This window comes from Camelus bactrianus, chromosome 19, assembly GCF_048773025.1.
Source record: "Camelus bactrianus isolate YW-2024 breed Bactrian camel chromosome 19, ASM4877302v1, whole genome shotgun sequence".
Classification (NCBI taxonomy): domain Eukaryota; kingdom Metazoa; phylum Chordata; class Mammalia; order Artiodactyla; family Camelidae; genus Camelus; species Camelus bactrianus.
Window position 1 is genome coordinate 26,277,776 of NC_133557.1, and position 23,149 is coordinate 26,300,924.

The following is a 23,149-nucleotide window of genomic DNA, read 5'->3' on the forward strand; positions in this document are numbered from 1 at the left end:
TCACCTTAGTAAAAAGAAGGCAAGTGCAAATGAAAAAACAAAACAAAACAATGACAAAGCATGTGTCATCTAAGTATGCGCGGTTGACTCCTGGCTTCATTTTGACTTCCAGACCTCCTGCCTCCTCAACAGATGTAAAATGTATCTCACGTTCGTTTTCACTAAAGCAAAACAAATTTGGGAAGAAAAAGCATACACTGTGCGAATCTTTTAATTAACTCTAAAGCATCAGTACTGGGGTGTTGACGCCCCATGGAAGACTCAGGTGCGAGGCATCCGGATGATTGAGTGCTGCAAATATGTTTTTGCTGATAAAGGGAGGTTCTGCAGGACAGAACAATCGCGGACAGCAATAAAAGATTGTATCATTTGGGTCAATGTCCAATTCAGGAGACTAGAGAAAGCTCAACGAATCAGACTATAGCATAGATGGGGCCTTGGCTTTCAACCAAAGTAGTTCAACAGGCTTTACCAAATACCTGCTGATAGATTAATTGACTGACCTATTATAAATTCTTTGAATGCCACGAAGTGTAGGGAAATGAGTAAGCCTGTGGAGTCAGAGAGATTGGAGTTTAAGTTTTCTGCTTACTGTGTTTCCCCGAGCAAATCTGACTTCTCCAAATCTATTAAAAAATGGAAAGGTTCCCAGCTCCCTGACAAGGCTGATGGAGGATTAGTTGAGACAAGGTACAGGAAAGGGCCTTGAGCACACTCAATAAATGTTAGTTGCCCTCATCAGGTTTTTGTGCGTTTTAGTGAGTTGGTGAAATCCAGCGAGATTCCCTGAACACCAAAGGGGACACGCAGTCAATTTCTAGGGGGGAGCAAAACGGAGTCTGAAAATGAGGTGTGCGGATAATATAACTGAGTGGCGGCTGGGTCACTATCGGTTTGAGAGAATAGTGTTTTTTAATTGTCTTAGTAATTCTCCATCAGTCTCATGAAAACCCTGAAGAGGGAAAAAAAAAAAAAAAGGTAGTATTAATCCCCAACCCCTGCTAACCCCTGCCGTCCCAAATCTCCTAGGGTCTGCTCTATAGGCAGGAAAAACTAACTCCATTTCCAGAGATTGTTGTCTCCCATTTTCCCCATCTGGACCCAGGACATTTAATTTGACCCGCTCTATCCTTATAAAGGGGGCTGTTTCATTTTTGCTCCTCCAATCCATAAGTATGAGTTCTGACACTACCCCTGCTCTGTGCCAAGCACTGAGTTAGGCACATGTCCGGTTTTCTTGTCCTCACAAGAGCACTTGTACATGAGGTATATTAGCCTCTTTTTAATAGTTGAGGCCCAGAGAAGTTGAGTAGACTCCTGAAGTCACACAGCTAGGAGACAGCGCTGCTAGGATGAAAACCCAGCGGAGGTTAGTATCTCCAAATGTGTGTGTTTTCCCCCTACACCAAGGTGGAGTCTGTGGGGCACGGAACTCACAGGCATTTCACTAGAGGGAGAAGCACATTGGAGAATTGGGTCTTCAAGCCAACCAAGCAATGCAAATATTGCTTATCGTTCCGATAACCTTCACATCTCTTAAATCATCTTCAGGCTAAAGTGACATAGTACCATCTCTCCTAAATCCCCCCCGCTTCCAGTGTTGGAAGTGTCTGCCCTTTTGGTTGAAAACAACACGAAGTGCTTAGCTCCTGTCTAGGGGCTGCGTCATAAGACAAATGCACACCTTAACTCCTAGAACCACATGCAGGGCGGCAGGAGGCTCACGCTTTGAGATGCAGGAGAGAGACAAGAGCTGGACCTTGTCCCCATCCTGTCACCCTGTTGAGTGAGGCTGTTGGAATTATCTATGTTACCTTTGCTCGTGGCCAGCCCTCCAGCTCTAAGCATGGTTGGTGGAGTTTGCATGGGTTAAATGTGCATACAATGTAACTCCACTCCGTCACCTGCTAATGCATAATAGTTGCCCCAAAGATGCCCCAATGATAATTTTTGACTATTCAGGGGAGCAGCACTGGGGGTGGAATCTTTGCCACAATGTCGAGGAAATCCCTTGATCTCTCAGTTCTCGCCTTCCTTCCCTCCTTTTCCCTTCTCTCTCTTCTTCCCTCCCTCTCTTTCAAAAAATTATCTGGACATCGCAAAAGCCAGGTGGACTGCATTCCCAGTCGTGTATCCTCGTGAACTGGTTTCCCATAAACATGTATTAGACTTTTGTTCAAGCTGAAGAATGGAGTCGACCTTGCGGGAGACAGAATCGGGACTGGAGGAGAAATAATAATAAGCCACAGGCCCTGAACGGCAGGTACTGTCGGTGACAGTCACGACAGGTCGGAGCTCTGTGCTGCTCGCTGCCCTCATGGGGAGGAGCTTTTACGACTTGGCGTGAGTCCTGGTTCAGCCATCCATCAACAGGATGATTGTGGGGAAATTTGCCTAGATTTGTTGGTCACCATAAAGTTCAGGAGCGTTATTTATATAATCAATTAAAAAAAAAACTTTGAATTGTAAAAAAATGAAAGTTTGTGTGTGTGTGTGTGTGTGTGGAAGAGAGGGGCTGGGGAGACAGCCTTTAGAGGATTTTGATCATCCAGGAAGACTTCCTCCAGGAAGCTTGGGCTGGGCTCTGATTGGCACACAGGAGGAGAAGAACAGGTAAAGAGAGTCCCAGGAGGAAGGATAGCAGGTGCAAAACCTCAGGGGCAGAGAGCATTTAAAGAATAGAGGAGACTGGCAGAAGCCATCATGGCCAGAGTCCAGAGGAATCCGGTGGGTGGCTCATGTGGGCTGGGGCCTGGGGGTCAGTGGGGCCATACTTTACAAAACACTGAAGTCCAGCTTAAGGAATTAGATCTTCATGTAAGAGCAATGGGACGCCACAGAAGCAAGGCTGAGACACGATCAGGCTAGGGTTTTAAAAAGACCAATAGAGCCAATGGACAAGGAACACTCTGGAAGGAAGATGGACATCCATTGGCAGGTTCTGCAGGGGTCCAGAGTGAAGGGGGTGATGGTAGAGACAAAAGTAAATGGACTTGAGAAATTTTTTAGCAGCAAAAAAGGGAACATTATTTTGCCATTCAAATGATCATCTTTTGGTAAAATTGCTATAAAATATTATTGTAATATTATATTGTAAAATAGCCACATGAGGAAATTTTCGAGTGAGACAAAGCTTGAATTTTTAAATTTGGTTGTAATAAATGCAATGAAGGGGAAACATCTCTCATATGTTTTAAAACTTTTATTCTTGCTTTTAGAGAATTCAAAGATACACAGATGAAATCTGACAACACATGTGGATATATAATTCTAAAAAAATTTCACAGCGGGGAGAAAGCATATACCTATTTTTAGTGATATGTACATTATTTGTTCAAATATAAAGATATAAATGTATACTTCTGAAATATTCTAAAAGATATAACCTAAAAAGGAAAATCTTTATCAAATATACAGAAATGTATCGTATGCTTTTAGGAAAAGTAGTAGTAAAAACATGTGCAAATAAACTATATGTAAACACCATTTTAAAGAAAGTTTTATAAGTATTGCATAAATCTATATGTTTTCCATTTATGAAATCACGTTTTCCCAAGGAATTCACATCGCATAACATGGGTTATGTAGTTAATCTATAATGTATGCACACTTTACTAGTGACCCATTCTATAGTCGGGAAAATTAAGGCATGGAAAGCCACTGAATATGTTTAAATTGTGAACTTTAGAACATTGCCCTAAACCACAAGTCCTAAATCAAATACCATATACATATTTTTAAATGATGTAAGCAAATTGCCATTAGAACACAAGCACAAACAATTTGAAAACTGTCGGTCCATTCCTTAATGCCACAGACTAAATAGAGTCAAGGCCATAATTAAATAAAGAATTTCAGGATTTAACACAGTGATGCCTCAGTAAATCATCAAGGTATTCTTACATAGGAGGTTTTGACTTATTTAAAGTACTTCTTAAAATAGATGTTTTCTCTAATTTCCCAGTAGTGTTTCTATTTCAAAACAGGAAAAAAAAAAACAGTTTCATAGGGACCTGAAAACCTTAACCGACACTTAGTTTTGCTTACATTATTAAGCAAATATTTCCCCTAATATTATATTAAAAGCAGTTACAATAAATGGATTGTCAGCGTGACCCGGGGTCCCTGACAAGCTCGCTGTGGTATGTCTTTCACTGTGAAATGTAAACTTTTGAGAAGTCAAGGTTCAAGCGGTGACTCTGGTAAGGCAGGGCCAGAAACGTTTACTGACTAACTGGTAAGTGCCCAGCCTCCCCACCATGTCATGAAAAGACACAAGAAAGCACAGGAGGACGGAAAATTCTGTAAGTCAGGCGGCCCTGACCACAGTTCCGTGAGCCAAGCAGCACACCCTGCAGAGCGCCTTGTGTTCCGGCGCTCGATCCGTGCTCCCCGAGTTGGATACGGTCCTGATAAGTGCCATCATCTGGGTAGGCAGGACAGCTTGTGGAACGGTCGGACAGAAGAAAGACTACAGACACCTGGGCTGAAACATTCTTCACGTGCTGTTTCACTCTCTGGCTTTTGATGTTTGTTTGCTTTCCGTTAATGCACAAGCCATAAGCATCGTTCTTGCAGGAGGGTAAAAATTGCTGCTCTTGGTCTTGCTAAAAAACAACCTGGAAAATAAAGTATACCCCGATGACGCATCAGAGAAGTATAATGAAACAAGAGGAATTATTAGCGAAAAATAAATGCTAAAACAAGTGCCCTGGGCTTTTAGCACAGGTATGTTTCACCAAGATAACTGTACGCGCTGTCCTTGCTGAAGGATGGGTGTTTCAAAATTAAGCCAGAATTCCTTCATTATCCTACTTGATTCAACTCTGTTTGTTGGGATGATCAGAAATCAACAGATTGCCTAATGGTACCAGACACTTAGGGAGGAATTCACTGGGCCTCATTCAGAAGATATTTGCCAGCTGGTCCTTTATAGGCAAGTTTGCCCCCCACCCTGATATTTACATGCACTTATGGACCACTCAGTTGATGCCAGGCTCTGGGCTAGCTACTTTGTATTTGTATCAATTTTCTGGATGGATACGATTTTGGTCCCCATTTTACAAATGAGAAGAAGAAATGAAGGCAGAAAGGTTAACTAACTGCTAAGGTCATCCCATGAATCGGCAGTGAGCAGGGATTTCAACCCCGGACTGGCTGACTTCCAGGCTTGGCTCACCTCTTGGCCATTCTCCGCACCCCAGAAGCTCCCCTGAGGCCTCCTATCGCTGGCAGAGAGCGATGGGGAGCTGCCGGCTGGGCACCAGGATGCCCAAGTGAAGCATCTCCACAGGCTCATGGTCCGTGGCCACGATGTCGTATTTGCGGACGATCTGGAACACAGGAGCACAAAAAGGCAGAATTACCCCTCTTCTCCTGCCCTGAGGAATAGCCCAGAACACACCTGCAGAAACCCCAGCCGGGTCTTACCCAGCAGACAGCCAAGTGGAGCTGGAGCTCAGCCAGGCGGCGACCAATGCACATTCTTTTCCCAATGCCGAAAGGAAGATGGGCGAAAGGGTTGATGTTCTTCTTCGCCTGAAGCCATCGTTCGGGCCGAAACTGACTTGAATCTTCAAAATTTTCTTCATTGGATCCCAACACATGCGTATTTAGCATCAGCACTGTCTAAAAATACCCAGGAACACAAAGTGCTTAAACAGAAGAAAACATTTGAATAGCAAAATTTACAAGAGCCATCACCTTACAAATGTGAAAGTAGCCAACAAATTTATAATAATGATGGTTGCTAGCACATATCCAGTGCATGAAATGTGCCAGGTAATAAATGAAGGTCAAGAATCTCAATATTTTACTTCACATTCTCTTAGCAACCCTGGGAGGTGAGTTCTGTTATTATTCCCATTTTACAGATAAGAAAGCTGAGTTTCACAGAGATGACGGAACGCACTCAAGACTATACTTGAATCCGGGTTTCTCCGTCTCCGTAGCCATGATTCCTAATATTATTCTATGCAACATGTCAACCATATACTGCAATCAGCGTATTTCCAAAATGAACGCTCTCCCAGGAGAAATGTTTAGAGAGAGCTAATGGATATCTTTCAAAGCTCTGTAAGGCACACTCTGTCCAAGTTCTACTTACTCCTTTGGGTAAAGCGTATTCCCCCAGAACCACTGCCTTGTCAAGGGTCCGAGTTGTAAATGGCACACTTGGGGTAAGCCTGAAAAAATAAAGTCAGAGATGTAAAGGTGGGCACTGACCAAGCTCTAGCTCCAGGGAATGCAGATTCTGGTTAAAAAAAACTGCTGCCTAAGTTCTCAAAAAAGGAACACGATCTCAACCCTTCATAAAGAAATTCTATCCCTTTCTTCCCAGTATTTACACCTCTTGTTTTTTTATTCCTTATTGTGTTGGTGAAGACCCCCAGGACAAGGCTGCTTCATAGCTGTTAACAGTGGTTTTTCCCCTATTTCATTTTAGACTTCAAAAGGGTACGTTTCTGTGCTTCGCCCTTAAGCTTGCTGTTTGTTTCAGGTTTCTTCTATCTACCCTTCATGAAGCTAAAGCTATTTCCTTCTAATCCTCAAGTGCTGTGAGTTTTGCTTTCCAGAAAAAGAATTTTCAAAGGACACTTTATACAGAGGCTCAAAAACACAGACGTCTCTGCGTCTTATAATAATACGGTTCCTTGCTGAGTTTTCATCTCATGGCCTTCAATCACGCCCCTCATCTTAATCACTGCTTACAGCATCCGCTCGAGTATTATTATTACTGATTTAAAGGCAAGGACTCTGACTTACCAAGATTTAATAGAACTTGCCCAAATGATTTAGGAAATGAGTAATAGAGGCTTTTTTTTTCCAGTTTGATAAATGCTTATGACTCAACTATGGGAGATGTTTGTAGGGGGAGACCCCTGATTTTGTACTGATACTGTATCCAGGCAGCCTTGCCTTGCCTTGCCTTGCCTTGCCTCCCCTCCCCTCCCCTTCCCTTCCCTTCCCCGCTTAGGCACATGTTCTTACCTCATGGATTCTTTCAGACAGGCTTTTAAATACGGCATATTCCTCAAATCCTCTGCCCGTGGCATTTGGTTCTCAGGCAGTACACTCTGAATTTCCCTAAGAAGCTTTTGCTGCACGTGGGGATTACGGGATAGATTGTAGAGAATCCACATTAAGCTGTTTGCTGTCTGAAAGCCAAATGGACATACACTTGAGTTTTCTGCAAATCAACCACCTTAAAACCAGTATGAGCTCAACAAACGGTGGCGCCTACCACCTTGTTCTGTAAATATATTAGTGATGCTTTTTCCCATGTCCTTACTGGCTGTGCCTCAAGCAAAGACCATATATGAAAAGTCAGATTTAGTTTATAAAACACATCAATCATAGCTTATTTCCTGAGGGAATCGAGACAGAATGCTTTAAATAGTAGTTGCATCAGGACACAAAATATGGTTTGGCACAAAAATTGAATACAAATGAGGGCCTGTAAATCCAGTGAAATGAAAGTCAGATGGGCAATTGCATTAATATCAATTTCCAGGTTGTGGTGACGTTTTATTGTTTCACAAGATGTTACTATTGCGGGAAATTTGGTGAAGGATTCAAGGGGCCCTTGCTATTTTTTTCTTAGAACTGCATGTGAATCCATAATTATCTCAAACTTCAAAAAAAATTTTTTTAATTGTTTAATATAAAAAATTAATATGAAAATTGAGCAGAGAGAGAAGGCTGGAGCTCCCATGTGTGTTGCTAAGAAAAGTGGTGTTGTTTTTTTAAATTTTACAGTGCAAATGCACAAGAAACTGCATTGCTGGATTTTAAAAGAAAGTTGGTTTTTTTTCTTTGCAACACCCTAAGAAGTTACCACGAAAGTAGAAAGACATTATCTATACCCAGAGTTTCAGCCTCATGCAAAGAATCCTGATAGGAGGGAGCTAACATCAAAATAAGAAATTCTAGCATCAGGTTGAGTATTTCAAGGAACTAGCCACAATTTCTGACAAAGACTCATGGCCTTTTAAGTGGCATCCTTTATTCTCTTTCCAAAGGCAACGAGAGGAGAAAAAAATACTGGCAGCAAAAGCCCATGCAGCTTTTAGCTTCATCATATTCACCAACTGGTAGTCTTATACATTTGTTTTTTAGGCCTATTTTTGGTGAATTTAGGCCAAATATTCCCGTAAAAATGGTCATTGTGCCCTCTCTCTGCAGACATGAAGACGCTTTTGCTAAGTGCTATGTGCCACTCACATCAATGAGTCAAGTGCAGGACAATTTGGAGCCAATGGTATTTATTATTTTTGGAAGATGCCTCCAGGCAGCCTTCTTCATGTCGGAGGACTGGCAGCCTCCGCTGCAAATAAACTGTGGATGTCATTATTACAAGAGTCCAATTGACAAAACAGGAAGAGGGCGTAGCCACCAAATTAGATACACCTTCAAATTTCTCTGATTCTCCAAATGTGACTTTCAGCACAGCCAGGACAAAAAAAGAAACAGATTGAACCATATCAGTAGGTCCCTGACCGCAAGTACCAAATAGGGTTTCCAAAAGACAGATAACTGTAGCTTTCACCGAAGCCCTGCAAGGCAGCCCTGGCCTGTTGGCCTAACTGCAGGGGCTGGACAGAGGGTAAGTGGCCTGGGAAACCTCACGGGCACAAAGTATCCCCACTCGACCTCCATGGGGAGACCCATCTCAAAGCTGGCCTTCCTGCTTCTACTCTGTCTCCACTAGGTCCCCTCTCCATCCGCCAGCCAGAGCCCACTTTACAAATCATAGATTTGATCATGTTATTTCTTTGCTTAAAACATTCCAAGGGCTTTCTGTTACAAGTGTAATGAATCCAAATGCCTTCCTAAGGCTCCTGGTTAACAGGGCTCACTGACTTCTCCAGTGTCAACTCTGACCACAGAGGCTGGTTCTCCAGTCATCCCTGTTTCTGCCCCATGGCCTTTGCACTTGCTATTTCCTCAGTGTGGCTTACTTTTCCACCAAATCTGCCATTGGTTGACTCCTTCTCAGTGTCAGCTCCAGGATGACATCCTTAGAGAGGGACCACCTCCCCTACCTCTCTGTTACTTTACTCTGATGGCATCCTCCATGTCCTGAAGCACTCTCTGAAATGATCCTATTTCCTTGTTTGTTTTCATGTCTATTGTCTGTTCCCTATGACCACTCAAGTTCCAGGAGGGGAACTGGTTCATTGGTTCATCACGGTCTCTCGAGTACCCAGGACAATGCCTGGCACATAGCAGACCCTCGATAGATCCTGAAATCTTTCATTTACTAAACAAGCATTTATTGGGCACCTAGTATGTGCCAAGTGCTATTCTCCACCCTAGGAATACAGCAGGGGACAAAACCAAGTCATCATGGTCATGAAGTTAACATTCCAGTTGGAAAAAAAAGAAGAAGAATGGGTGAAGCTTAACTTTGAACACCCTAAGGAGCCTCTGAGGGTAAGGGATTTAATACGAAAACGAGTTGAAATAAGTTCCCACTTTTGATAGCCTTCTGGAGCATCCTCACTTTGTGTTCAGATCAGAAACACCACGGAAAGGGGGAAACATGAAACAGACACGACCTAGGACACACTCTTCTGAGAGATGATGGGTGAATGAGGGCTATTAATATCATCACTCCAATGACGGCTCAAAAAAATGAGCCAAAGAAAGTTGAGCTCACCTGACTCCTTGTCAGCGTTTGCGTTTGGAGTCTGGTGGGGTTGTGTACTTACTAGGGGTGTCAACGATACTGGGGACAGAATTTTGGTATTAAAATGAGCTGTTTCACTTAAATTGAAATCAAAGTTTTCCCGAATTCACTCTGTTGACAATTTTAAGCAGAAAAATAAATTATTGGACTAGCAAAACATATCCCAATATTTTTAGACTAAATGAAAACCACTGCTAGGCACTTGTGGGTAATATGGATAACCATCTAAAATATACCCAATTTTTAGAAGCCTGGATTGTCTACCTTGCTACTGTGTAGGATTTTACTGCCTCTGAATTCCTGTAGCAGCTTGCGTATTTGTCATGGCACTGATACCCTGCTCTGGAATTTTTCCATCATATGTTTAAGCACTGGGTATCCCCCACAGTCTCGTATGAGACTTTTTATTTTTGCTAAGCTAATGCTCAGTGAGTCCTTAGGGAATGGGCAAGTTGAATGACGGTAAGATTCATGAAAAGGATTTTACAGACGGTTGATAGAGCAAACTGAAATCGGACCACCCCTTACCGTCTCCACCGCAGCCAGCTGGAGCTCCGTCACGGCAGCGTACAGTTCTTTCTTTGAAAGCTGATTGTGGTGATAAATATCACACAGGAAATCCATGCTGGGCTGCTCCGCATATTTCTCTAACCGGTTGTCGATACAAGATTTGACTGTTGGAGACAAAAGAAGGGGAGAGGAAGTCGGTTGGAAATTAGGATAGGGAAAAGAACAAAGGGAAGCTAGGGTCAAATTCTCCTTGCAGCATCCAAAGGGGCTTTGCAGGCAATCTGACGATTTGACAGTTTGTTAGATCAGCTCATACTGCCTCGTTCTTAGGTGGGCAAGGACTGATCCAGGCCCACGTGAACAGAGCTTCTCAAATATTCACGTGCACAAGAGTCACCTGGGCATCGTTTTAAAATGCAGATTCTGATTCAAGCATCTGAACCAGAACTTGGACCCAGATCTAAGCGTCTAGCTGAGATGGTCACTGACACTGGCAAAGTGGGATCTGGCTCCCAAATTTTGGCAGCAGAGGAGAGGGGAACCTCTCCCCCATTGCTAACACACACACACACACACACACACACACATTCAGTGCCCACCCATGTGGACAATGATGGCAAACATTTCTGATGTTTGTAAAGTACATTCCAGGCATGTGTCTCTCTCACTTCAATCCATTATGCAAGCCCCTGCCACAATAGTAATAATAATGGTGATGAGAATGATGATGACAGTAAATGGGAGAGCAGTTAGAATTTGATTTTCAGGAGCCCTTCTGCCTGGCTTCACATTGGCTTTGCCATCACCTAGCATGTAATCTTGAGAAAGTTATTTAATTTCTCTGTGCCTCAATTCTGTCACTTGGGCCTCACAGAAGGACGCATCTTACAGGTTCTTTAAGAGAATTAAATGAGTCTCTGTGTGTGTGTGTGTGTGTGTGTGTGTGTATGTGTACCCACAGAACAACGTGTAGCACCAGAGAGTCCCACCGTAACGTAGCAGAAATAGCTCTGATCTGTTGAGACGTTGTGCTATGCTAGGTTTTGTGTTATCTATATTAGACCTAAACACAGGTGCATTGAGGTATGTACTACTACAAATACTATTATTGTTGTTGTTGTTGTTTTAACCCATTTTAGAGACAAGACAACTGAGGATGAAAAAGCACATTTGGCCGAGCTGCCAAACCCAATGGCAAAGCTGGGACTTGAACCCAGGAATCTTTGAGTCCAGAGCTCTTGCTTTGAACCACACGTACTTCCCAAAGAAGATTACAGAAACCACCTCAGGCCTCTTCCTTCGACTTCCTCGGTACCAGGGCAATCCCCAGACCCATGGGTCTACAAAGGCCAGAAGAGTCAGGAGGAGCAACTCCACCAAAGGATGGGGTGCTGAGGCCAAGAGGATCATCCAGACCTTCGGGCAGCAGCTCCGGAGTCAGGGCTGCCGGGCACGTGGGGCCGGATTACCTGACTTGAATATGGTGTCCCAGGCCTGCGTGTGGGCCTGCCAGACCTTGGTGTTGAGGCTCTTATGTAGCTCGACCGGGGTGACCATCATCCTCCCGAACGTGCTCATCATCTGTGAGGAACACAGGTGCCTTTTCATTCCTGTTTCTCTTTCTCTCAAAGGCAATTTGCACTCTGCAAGGGCAGCGTTCTAAACGCCCACACCCTTTACTGCCCCAAAGGCTGGAACTGCAGGGCCTCCCCGGGGTTCTCACTCCCACTCCCCAGTGACGTGTGAAAATCATCTTTGGGATGCTTTCCCACTGAATATATTTAATTTAAAATTTTGATCTTATGACCTAAATTAAAAAAAAAAAAGAAAAGAAAGCTACGAATCTCATATCTACTTCAATTGCCAATAATTTCCAAACTTCAGCCATTCCTAAAACCAGTTTCACTGCGTCCACTGTATCCACATACAACCAGCAGACTGTATTTTGATCAACTGAACTTTAACTAGAATACCCACTTACACCTTGCCCAAACGATGATTTAATGTGCTTTTACATCACATGTGTGTACATGCACACACGTTCATGACAATACATCACCCACGTTAAAATGAACACTTAACTATTGCAATAAAACGCGGGAGGGTGCCACTCTTGGGAAGCACTGGGATCCACATTTGTTAAGTTCTGTAAGTGATTTATAAGAAAAACTGCTCTCCCCAGGGAGACACTTACTGTTTTGATGGCCATGATGAAGTTCAAAGCTTCATCCCCTGCGTTCTTCTGGAGGAGCCCGAATCGCTTCTCATACAGCACAAGGCAGATGCCTGTTATTTAACATAATCAACACGATTACCCATTCATAGCAACCCTGGGGTCTATGATTAGCTGGCCACTGAAGACTCGATTCTGTTTCACGAAAGTGAGGTCTTTTTTGAGAGCAGATGAGAGGCGAAGAGTCTGAGCGAAAGGGGCCTGATCAGGTTTTCCTCTCTTTCTGGAAACTGTCTCCAGGTCCGATGACTCATCCCCTATAGGACCTCCTGGTCAGAAAAGCCAGCTGTGACGATGCAGCCATTTTTATGCATGAACGAATCTCTCCTGTAATGTCTTGCTTTTCTCAGAGTTCACCCTTGAGATCATTAGACATTGTTAATGCCTACCCAGTTCTCACGTTCCTCCATTTCTTTCCTAAGAGAACCCTGATTTTATTGAGGTTGTCAATGTGTCAGTCCATAGGCAATAAATCAGGATTGAACTAAGACAGCCCTGCTCCCTGATTTCTCAGGCTTCTGCAAGAAGCCACACGACCCAGGTCTGGCCAATGAGACCCGAGGGAAACCCTTTTGCTTTCTTGATAAAGGGGAAGGAATAGCTGGCTTAGCTCTTCCCTTCTTGTTTTTGCCTGGAATGCAGACAGAGGTGAGGCCAGGAGGGGCAGTAACCATTCTGCAACCAGCCAGCTAGCTCAGGGTAGATGAGAAAGAAGATGGAACCGGCTTGGGTCCCTAGTGATATCACCGAGAGCCAGCTGGGGACTGTCTTCCTCAAGACTTCTCATAAAGCTAGACAACAATTTTTAAACCACCATGGTCAGGTTTCCCTTGACTTGCAAAGAAATGCATCTGATGCTCCTTAATCTGAGTATTTACAGTGGACAATTTCCAAAGCATACTCTCTTTTGTCCTCTATAATCATTGTCTCCTTTGACTCTGCTCCTCTGTCCCTTAACACCTTCTGCCGGTTTCTTACTGGCACGGAGCTTTCTCATGTGCTAAGATGACTGTCCATAACTTTAAAGCCAGGTCAGTCTGACGGGGGAGACAGATCAGGGCAGAAGCCTCCATCCCGGGGTGCCCTCGCCAATCCGTCATGTCAGCAGCCAAGAGCAGTCCTTCCAGCGAACCGGACCAGGACACCTTCCTGCTGAAAGCGTGCTGCTGTTGCTCCCAGGGACTCTGGGCTCAAAGCCAAACGCCCGTCCCTGACTGATATGGATTGACACGGGCTGGCCGCTGCCTTTCTCCCAACCTCTGCCCTCGCCATCCTTGACCCTTGCAGTACATGCTCCAGCCATTCTGAACTCCTTTCTTTCCCCTCTGCATAATACTCTCTGTTCCTTCTGCCTGGAACGTTCTACCTTCTGAAGGCGAACCTGGCGAACTCCTACTCACCCCCAAGGCCTTGGCTGAGATGGCATCATCTTGAGAAGTGGCCCCTGACCAAGCTCGGCTGAGATGGCCATCTCTGATTAACCCCCAAGCTTGAACCTCCTCAGCTCCGCTTTGTTTGGAACCTTCCGTGGCTCAACATCTGACTCAAAGTAAAAGCTCTTGCGAGAACTTACAGGTGGTGGCTTAATCTTTATCAGCTCCTCTTTCCCCTCCCCCTGTAATCCACCCACGCTGGCATCCTCGAAATTCCTCGAAGGCATCCACCCCAGGGCATTTGCACTTCCTGTCTCCACTGTCCCAGCGGTCTTCCCACAGATACACCAAGGACTTGCTCCTTGCCTTCCTTTAGGCCTCACCTCAAATGTCTCCTTACCAAAGCAGAATTGCCTCATCTAGGAATCTATATTCTAGAACCCAAAATACATATTAAAATATGTTTACTTGGTGATTATCACCCCTACTAAAATCTGAGCTCCATGGGAGCAAAGATGTTGCCTATTTTGTTAACTGTCGTGTCCCTAGTACAGTGCCTGGCACCTAGCAGGCGTTCAACAAGTGTTTGTTGAATGACTACATAAACAACTGCATGTAAAGCTTCATTTAAGTGCCTGAAAGCATTAAGAAGGCTGCTGTGGGTCAGCAGTAGTACCTGATGACAGATGAGCTATTGACAGAGCCACGTTTGTCCTCAAAATCACTTGCAAAATCAAACCAACAAGTCGGTGAAGACAACTTACTTTCAAAGGACCATTTGTTCAGCTCGCTGTACAAGTCTTCAATGCGGCCCTTCTCATCACAGAGCTCATCTATTCTACTCATAAAATCAGCCAAGACCTGAAAAGAAAGAAATCCCAAAAGCCACACTTCAGTCATTGAAGGAAAACAAAAGTACAAACCTCAGTAAGCTGGCTTCAGGTTTGGCTACCGTGTATATTCACTCACTGCTCATAATGTTATGCATTCTGAATCATCGCTAATTACAGATTCTCCTTGGGAGTTCGCCTTCTGCCCCAGCACCCTTGTCCTGGGCTATTTCCTGAGCAGCCTCCCCGAAGCTTAAGTTTCAGCTTTTGATCTAAATTTAAGCGGAGAAAAACATTTCTTCTAATCAAAATGGAGAATAAACCACGAAGGTGGAATCAGCCAGCTGTTCCCGTTGGCACAATGGCTCCAGGACTTTTGCTCTCCTGAGGTCTGCCACTTCCGCAGCTGGGCGAGCGAACCTCTCTTTACTGGTTGGTATTGTGCTAAGCGTGTTGAATTTAGATCCAGCAAATCTGTAAATTCTGGGCGCAGCTTCTTCACTAAACCTCCCTGTCACTGTGGGGCAAGTCGTGAAAGGCCTATAGACGCTGGTTTCCACAGTCAGAGTTTTAGGTGACTAATGCTTTGCATTTAATGAGGCTTGTATGCAACCAAGCGCTGTACACAGTGTGTTACCTTAGCTGGTCCTCAAAACAACCTCGTGAGGTAGGAAGGACTGCCACTATTCCCATTTCCTCGGTAACAGATGAGAAAGCTGAGGCTGAGAGAGTGGCTAAGGCACTCTCCCTCGGACACATAGCTGATCAGCGGCCGTGCTGGGGTCTGAAATAGGGTGTATGTGACTGCAAAGCCCACGGATGTAACTAAGGGGCATGTTTAGTTTGCTCACATAGCTCATTAAAAAGCGCTTTGAATTGGTTATCAAAAAAACCCTAGAGATGTCACATGAATATCTGGGTTTTCCTCTTGTTATCAAAAAATAATAGTAATGACTAGATCTGGTGACCCTGGGTCCACATTTCCATGTGTAGGCATTTGCCAGAGCTGGGGCAGCTGTCCCCTCTAGAAAGGTCATGCACTATTCTGTTTGCTAAAATCCCTGCTGGATCTGCCTTATACACTTGTATTAATCAGGTGGCCCCTGGAAGCTAATGAATTTTGCAATCTTTCACCTATACCATCTTACATGGGTTCAGTTCAAAATAAACACTCAGAGTAAACTGGAGTAAAAATAGATCACTGTATGCTTTAATCTCTCCCCACTTGGCCCCCTGTTGGCTAAAGGATAATGCCGCATTACCTTAGCGTGGCACAAAAACTTTATCAAGACTGGCCCTCTGCCCAACATCATTTCAGAGAGAGCGTCACTTCAGCTGCACTGAATGTACTGTTCTCTGAACACACCATCTCATGCCACCATATTTTCAGGAGGCCATTCTCTCTGCCTGAATACTTTCTCTCCCTTCTCTGGCTTGCAGACTCCTACTCATCCTGCAAAACCCAGTTCAAATGTCGCTACCTAGGAATTTTATGGCATTATCTCATTTAATCCTCACAGTAAACCTATGGAGTGGGAATTGTTACTCTCAGTTTATAGAATGGGAAACTGAGGATGTTAAATCGTACAGTCAGGTTACATAATTAGGGGGTATGTCAAAGTCTATGCTCCAAAAAAAAAAAAAAAAAAAAGTCTATGCTCCTAACTGCTCCCTCATGGAGATACTACTTTAAAAGACAGGGAGGAATAAGGGTTTGAGGGGGAGGATGTGGAGAGGAATGAGGAGAAAAGGAGACCCCGAATCATCCCAATTGCCTGCTTTTTCTTGTACACTTTTAGCTGCGACCTGAGGCTCCATTAACATCCCCCCCCATCCCCAAGGGAACCAGAAAGGCTAACCCCAGCCTGCAAACCTCATTGATTTTGTTGTCCAGCTTCATGACTTCCACTGGTTTCATTAGTTTCTTTTGAAAGGCACTCCTGACCCTCTGCCAGTCTTCTCCTTCCCTGGGAGAGAAGCAGAATTTAGAGCAAATTGAAAGGAAAAGAACAAAGAAGCAAAGATACTTCTAGTTCTGCAATTGCTTGAACTATATAATCAAATGAATGAATAATCGTGCCAAGAAATAGCCAGAGAATATTTGCACTGGAACATTTGGGAACATGAATAAGCACCTTTCCTCTGGGCCAAAGATGGTGCCTGAAAGATGAAGTCCAGATAATTCAGGTTCAGGGCTTTTGAGGTGCTCTTGCTGGGGTTGAACTGGGAGGCCAGTGGCCTCAGTTCCCAGCAGTAAGAGTGGGCACCTGAACATCCCCCTCACCAGCAACCCTGACCTATTTGAGGAAAAATCTTGTCTTCTTTCAACCCATTAAAGACACATTCACAGAACACCTCAAATTTAGAATTTTGCCATTGGCTTCAAATAACACACAGAGATTCACTGTTCTCATCAGGAACCCTTTTGCACTTGCCCTAAGGCTGACCACGCAGCGTGTGATGCTCCATGCATTAATACTTTTTTTTTTTAAATTCCAATAATGATATCCTGAAAAATATAACTACTAGGCATTATAATTTGGGGGTAAAAAGAGTGCTAACTTGTTAAATAGTAACAATGTTAAAGCCGAGGAATGATACCACATTATAGCATTTCTCTCTCTCAAACGCAACCTCCTCATCCCAGCTTTCCAAGTAGATCTAGGTCCTAACCTCCCAGTCCCCTTTAGAAAGGTCATTGCCAAAAGCAAAAGGAGCTAATTTCTCGAGTTTGAGCTTCCAAGAACGGGTGGTGGGGTGGCGGTGGTCACAGAGAATTTTAAGGGATAATTTGTTTGTATAACACGTTTTCTTGGCACTTTAGCTTGGCAATCTCATCCTGCCCAAAAGTCTGAACACCACAATTTATAACATTTGTTCGGTGTTTCTTTGACGGAAAGGCCTGGCCCAGCCCAGTCCCCGGAGAGAAAACAGGTGTTGGATGCGCAGTACAGCTGCGCCGCCCCCCACTCTGGTCCACGCCAGAGCCCGTGACGGCACCAGGTAGGGGCTTCCGCGTTCACCCTGCATTAGAAGGACCCAACCTCAGGGAACCCTAATTCCCGCCCCTTCCCAGTTTCCAGCCACCGGCCCCCATCCTGCCTCCCGGACTCACAGGATCAGCAGCCCGTAGCCCTCCGCGCGGTAGTCGCGGTAGGCCTTCCACGGCTTGATTTCCAGCCGCTGCGGGTACGCGCTCTCTGCGCGGTACAGCGCTTCCAGCAGGCACGGCGAGCCCAGGTGCACCGAGTCGAAGGAACCCAACTTCATGCGGAAAATCTTGCCATACTTCTTGTGGTACTCCGCCTGCAGCCGGCGGGCAGGGTGCCAGATCAGCGCGCACTCCCTGCAGCCCAAGAGCGCTTCTCTTGCCTCCCGCCTCCTTCCTCCTGGGGACCGGGGACCGCGGCAGCGGGGACACCCAAGCGCCCGGTGCTCCCAGATCGCGCACCTCAGGGAGGGTTTAGAGCGCAGGGCTGGGAAGGGAGAGGGAATTGGGATGAGGCGAGGCATTTACCAGTGTGTCGTGCTGTTTCTTGAGTCCCCCTTTCCAGAGAATTTCCAGGAGGCTGCCCAGCAGTGGCCACTTGGTGGGACCGGGGAGAGCTGCCGCGTCCTGCGCCTCGCCACGTTCCGTCATGGGACAGAGGGGCACCTCCCGCGGCCGAGGCGGCGCGCACGCGGTGGATGTCACGGGTCTAGGGGGCTGCCCCGGGCTGCGCAGCTGCTGCAGGAAGGCGGCAAGGGAGCGGCTCTTGCTGATGGAGGAGCTCATGGCAGCGGGAGAGACCCGGCGCGTGGGAATGTGCGGGGACTGGGAAGCGCGAGGTTGTCAAAGAGGCTTGGGTGGGTTTTGGAGGCTTGATGATTGTAGGAAGGAGAGGCAAAGAGGAGCAACAGATGTGATGGAGCGGGCAGAGGAGAGACAGAGAGGACCTCGGCGAGGATGCTTGACGCGGTACTTCGCGACCGGCTCAGTGAGCGGATGCCTGCCGAGCTCTGGCCGCAGGGGCTGGAGGAGCGCAGCCGGGAGTTGGATGTCTCTCGGAAGAAAGGAAGGGATGTGGGTCCGCCTGTTGGTCTGCGGGTCTGACTTCCAGATCTGGAGCCGTGAAGTGGAAGTGTCAAGGAGGACAGAAGAGATGCTGGCGCTGAGCCTTCCTCCTGTCCTTCTCCAAGCTCCATGGCCGGGGACCATGTATTTATGGAGACAGGGCAGGCCCTGAGTGGCCAATGAGCACGCTAAGTGGGGCAGAGTGGGTTGCGGCTAAGGGACGCGGGACCCGGGTGGGGTGGGGTGGGAGTGGAAATAGGATGGAGTCAGCGAGGTGAGCGAGGGCGCCCGGGCCTCGGGTGACCGGTGCGCCGCTCTCCGGGCGGGAACGCCGCGGACTCCACCCCGGAGATAACCCCCGGGGAGGGCACCCTCGCCGGAGTTCACCGGGTGTGCGCCGAGCGCGCCTCCCCGCCCTCCCCCGGCGGGCAGGAGCGGGCAGTGGCGGCCGCGGCTGCAGCCCCGCGCTTGCACAATCGCCTGCGGGGCGGGCGAGGTCTCCGAGTGCGGCCCCGGGACGGATGCCGGCGCCAGCCGGGGGCCCGAGAGCCCGCGCGCCTCCCGGAGCCAGTTTTTGCCAGCCTGGACGGAACTGCTTTTGCTGGAAGGCTGGCTTTCTGCACCTCCCAAGGTGGGGAGGGTTTGAGACTTAGTGAAAGGCCGCCAAAGAGAAGATTAACCTGGGGATCGCGTCTTAACTTGGGCAAGGACCTGAGTTTGGGGAATTTCCTCTCTAGCTGCTCCATTTGGTTTTTTTTTTTTATTCCTTTATTAATGAACGAATGCAGGTAAAGCGCCTACTGAATTGTTCACAGTCAGCACTCCTCCTGGTTGTTGTTACCTCTTTGGATAGTTGTGAAATGAGCGGCTCAAGCACAGCTTGCAGTCGAGCCCGGGCCTCCTCTCCCCCTTCCACCTGCGCCCTCCCTCTTTCTGGACACCGACCACCTTGTGCAAAAGATACGCATCTGCAGCTTCGAAACGCGGCCCCCACCCACTCCTGCAAAGTCCATCTTAAGCAAGCGCGGAAACACGCATTGTACACGCATGCACACTTCCCAGAGTCCCCCTGGCTGGCAAGACTAGACCTCTCTGAGGAAGAGAAGCCGGAGATTTTTGCCGATTGTTTGGAAGTGGTTCGTGTTCTTTTGTTTTGATCCAATACAAAAACCCCCGCCAGCCAGGGAGGAGGTGAGGGACGTTCTGTTTCCCCCCAGGGCTTTTCAGTCACGTGACTGCGTTCTTCTATAAATTTTTTGACCCTAATGTTAACAAAACAAATCCTTCCCTGGTTAAGTTATTGTAAACTTTTAGTTTGTTTCTTGAAAACCTTTTGCAGTCCGACTTGAGCATGAACTCTGTTTTTTTGGATGTATCTTGAGTAAAGAATTATATCTATTTATGTAGACACCTCTATATACAATACATAGTATATATTATGTAGCACATGCCATAGATTATATACTATATGTAATGTGCACTATACCGAATACACCATGTGTTACATAGTATACAAATATAAGCTTTCTAGGGCTATGATAAGCCAGGCACTGAGCAAGACATTTACATAGACTTTCTCATTTCAGCACAATGACAAAAAAAAAGTAGAAATTTAGAGGGTTATATAATTTGCCCTATGTCACAGACCTCATAGGACTCGTGGGAGTCAGACCCAGATTTTCCAGTTTTAGCCTTTGCTATGTACATCCATGCATCATGCTATATTACATGACCTTTTCTTAAACCAGGAGTATCTCAGAATATTGGAAATATTCCTTAAATGGGAATATCTCCAAAAGGGAGGTGGGCAGGAACAGTATGCATGGGGCTGTGGATACAATGTTTTATGTGCTAATGGTGGCAAAAAAATAATAATAAAACAAACAAACAAACAAACAAAGAATAAATGGTCCCAAATAGAAGATCCATTCCGTTCACTCCTGTGTGCCTTGCTTCTGGCGCATGGTGCTTGGCGCATGGTGCTTGTCACATCGTAAATGCTCAAGAAATGCCAAGTACTTTTGTTATGTCAGCTATTGAGTTGTTCCCCTCACCTTGTTTTCTGTTTTCTTTCTCTCTCTGTGGGTGTGCTTAAGCAGAAAATTTCAGATTTGCTAGATTTTCATATGAGCTTAGCATCATGTTGCTTTATAAACTCCAAGTGGATACTTATAAGTGCAGACAATCACTGTCTCATTTTAGCCAGCACGAAAATTCCTCTTTCGGGGAAATTGCCTTCTCATGACCAGTGGAGAAATAATTTGTATACTGGATTGCAGAGAGGAAAACAGTACTGGTTCTTAGAAACCTGGTTAACATCAACACATACCCATCCTTGATGAGGTGCAGCTAAATTCAAAATGACTATGCCAAGCCCTGTCCCAGAAACTCACTCTTCCTCACTTGGCCCTCCTCCCTCACTCATTACTTTGTCCCGGTGAGTCATCTCGACAGGCATCCTGCTGCGACTCACTAATGAGAGATCTTGCAGCGCCTCATAAATGCCCAGCATCATTACTGAGACGGGCCCAGGCCCTCTGTTTTCTTCTGGGAAATCTTACCAAGTCCTGAAAGGATAATTACACTCCAGCCCGCGCACCAAGCAACTGCAGATGACAAAGTGTGTGTGTGTGTGCATGTGTGTGTGCGTGTGTGAGCTTGTGTGATGAGGGCGAGGTGGCGGATTCTGAGGAAGGCAGTGGCTGAGTTCTCTGTACTGAAAAACACACAACCCTCGAATGTATCAGATGGTAATACATCGATTTGTGCTTCAAAGCTTTGGCTAAACTTGCGTGAGTCCTAGATCTACCTTCTGATTGTGGAACCTTCAGACAGAGGACTTACTTTCCACATCGGTCAAATGCACAGTGTTTAAAACCAACCTCACAGCAAAGATCACGTCTCATGGAAAAAGTAATAATAAAATAGCCAATGTCATGGGGTTACTCAAAAACAATCCATCTACAGTTCTTAGCACAGTCAAATGCTCAGTAAATATTACTTACAATGTTACTGATTTGTATGTCTTAGTTTTTGCAAACTATGTACAGGAGAGGCAACATAGATGCCTCAAATTATTATACCTAGTGTTCAACTTAATGTTGTAATCTTGACTCAGGAAACTGCATAACTGAATGAAGCCAACGGAAGACCAGCAAAGAAATGCTGGGGAATTCAAAACCCAGCTCAGCCCCTTGATAGCCAGGTCAACCAGGGATGATTTCCTTTTACCTCTGTAAGCCTTACGTCCTCATCTCGAAGTGCTGTAATGAGTACCCACCGAGTAGGGTTTTTCTGAGGATGACAAAGCACTGAACGTCCCTGACATAGACTAAAGTCTCTAAAATGTTTATTGTTAACATTATTAAGAATTAACAGGGATTGGGCTCTCAAATAATGGTCATAATCTCTATTACATTTATGTGGGTTCTCTGCGTAATTAGGCAAAAACATTCTTGAAATTACAGACATCGTCTCCTTGTTTTTGTCCCTCCTAGAGCATATGACACAGTGGTGGCAACCTTGGCTAACATCCAATAAGCACATAATAGGCAATTGATTATTGACAATTTCCTCATTGCTGGATAAAAAGAGAAAGGTTTGTATCAATACAGTCTTTGTTTTCTGAGGAAGAAGTTGTTGGTAAATCCTGGAGGGTTTTTTCTCAGCGTCATATAGGAAGCAATTCTATATCACAAAAATAATAGCTTGGAGTACAGCCAGGGTTTCATCACACACTAGCTGTGTGGCCTCAGGTGAGTTATTTAACCTCTCTGAGACTACTTTCTTCATTCATGAAACTGGGGTTTACCTAAGGCTCAGGAAGGTTAAGATGAGGATTTGAAATATCAGGTGAAACACAATCAACCATTGCCTTCACAAGCATCTGTTTGGCCTCTGAATGCTTGATGATTTCTGAGTAGAATTCAGCCCTGTTGGTAAATTAAAGTTATACTCTGAAAAAATATATATCTTAAAGCCTCCAACATGCAGTTACATGGGGAGAACTTTTGTAAAGTTTCATCATTATAAGAGAAGCTCCATTTCTAAGGAGGTGAAAAACACAGGGTACACACTCAGGTTTATGAGTCATTTTACTCTCACTACAAATTAGAATTTATTGATGATCTACTACGTGTGTGTGTTAGGTATTTTGTATCTCTACCCACATAATATGTCAGTTCTAAGTATTACTTCCCACTTTGTGTGAGTAAATTTGTTTCTTACAGAGTTTAAGTCAGACCTGAGTTTGAATCTACCTTGCTACATATGCCATATTTTACCAAGTAAATTCACCTTGTCCTCATCTGTTAAATGGGGATAATAGTGGCTTTTATATATTATTATAACATTGTAGTTTTATGTTGTAACTTGAGTTCTAGATTGCTTCAGGAGGCCAAGTCCCTGAGGGCAGGAAGACTGTCTTGTTCTCTGCTGTATTCTCAGTACCTGTAACTA

The 23,149-nt window shown here is 45.3% G+C and overlaps 1 protein-coding gene across 1 annotated transcript; it reads right to left on the reverse strand.

Annotated features, from left to right (window-relative positions):
* Positions 1–3,184: 3,184 nt before the first annotated feature.
* On the reverse strand, positions 3,185–18,832 carry CYP24A1 (cytochrome P450 family 24 subfamily A member 1). The gene is made up of 12 exons (XM_010958597.3): positions 18,155–18,832; positions 17,753–17,943; positions 16,511–16,604; positions 14,572–14,668; positions 12,396–12,487; positions 11,671–11,782; positions 10,220–10,365; positions 6,991–7,157; positions 6,107–6,185; positions 5,431–5,628; positions 5,180–5,333; positions 3,185–4,619 (listed from the first exon to the last, which is right to left on the reverse strand). The coding sequence occupies exons 1-11, from the start codon at positions 18,410–18,412 to the stop codon at positions 5,223–5,225; spliced, it is 1,545 nt and encodes a 514-aa protein (XP_010956899.2). The 5' UTR covers positions 18,413–18,832; the 3' UTR covers positions 3,185–4,619; positions 5,180–5,222.
* Between the last annotated feature and the right edge of the window lie 4,317 nt (positions 18,833–23,149).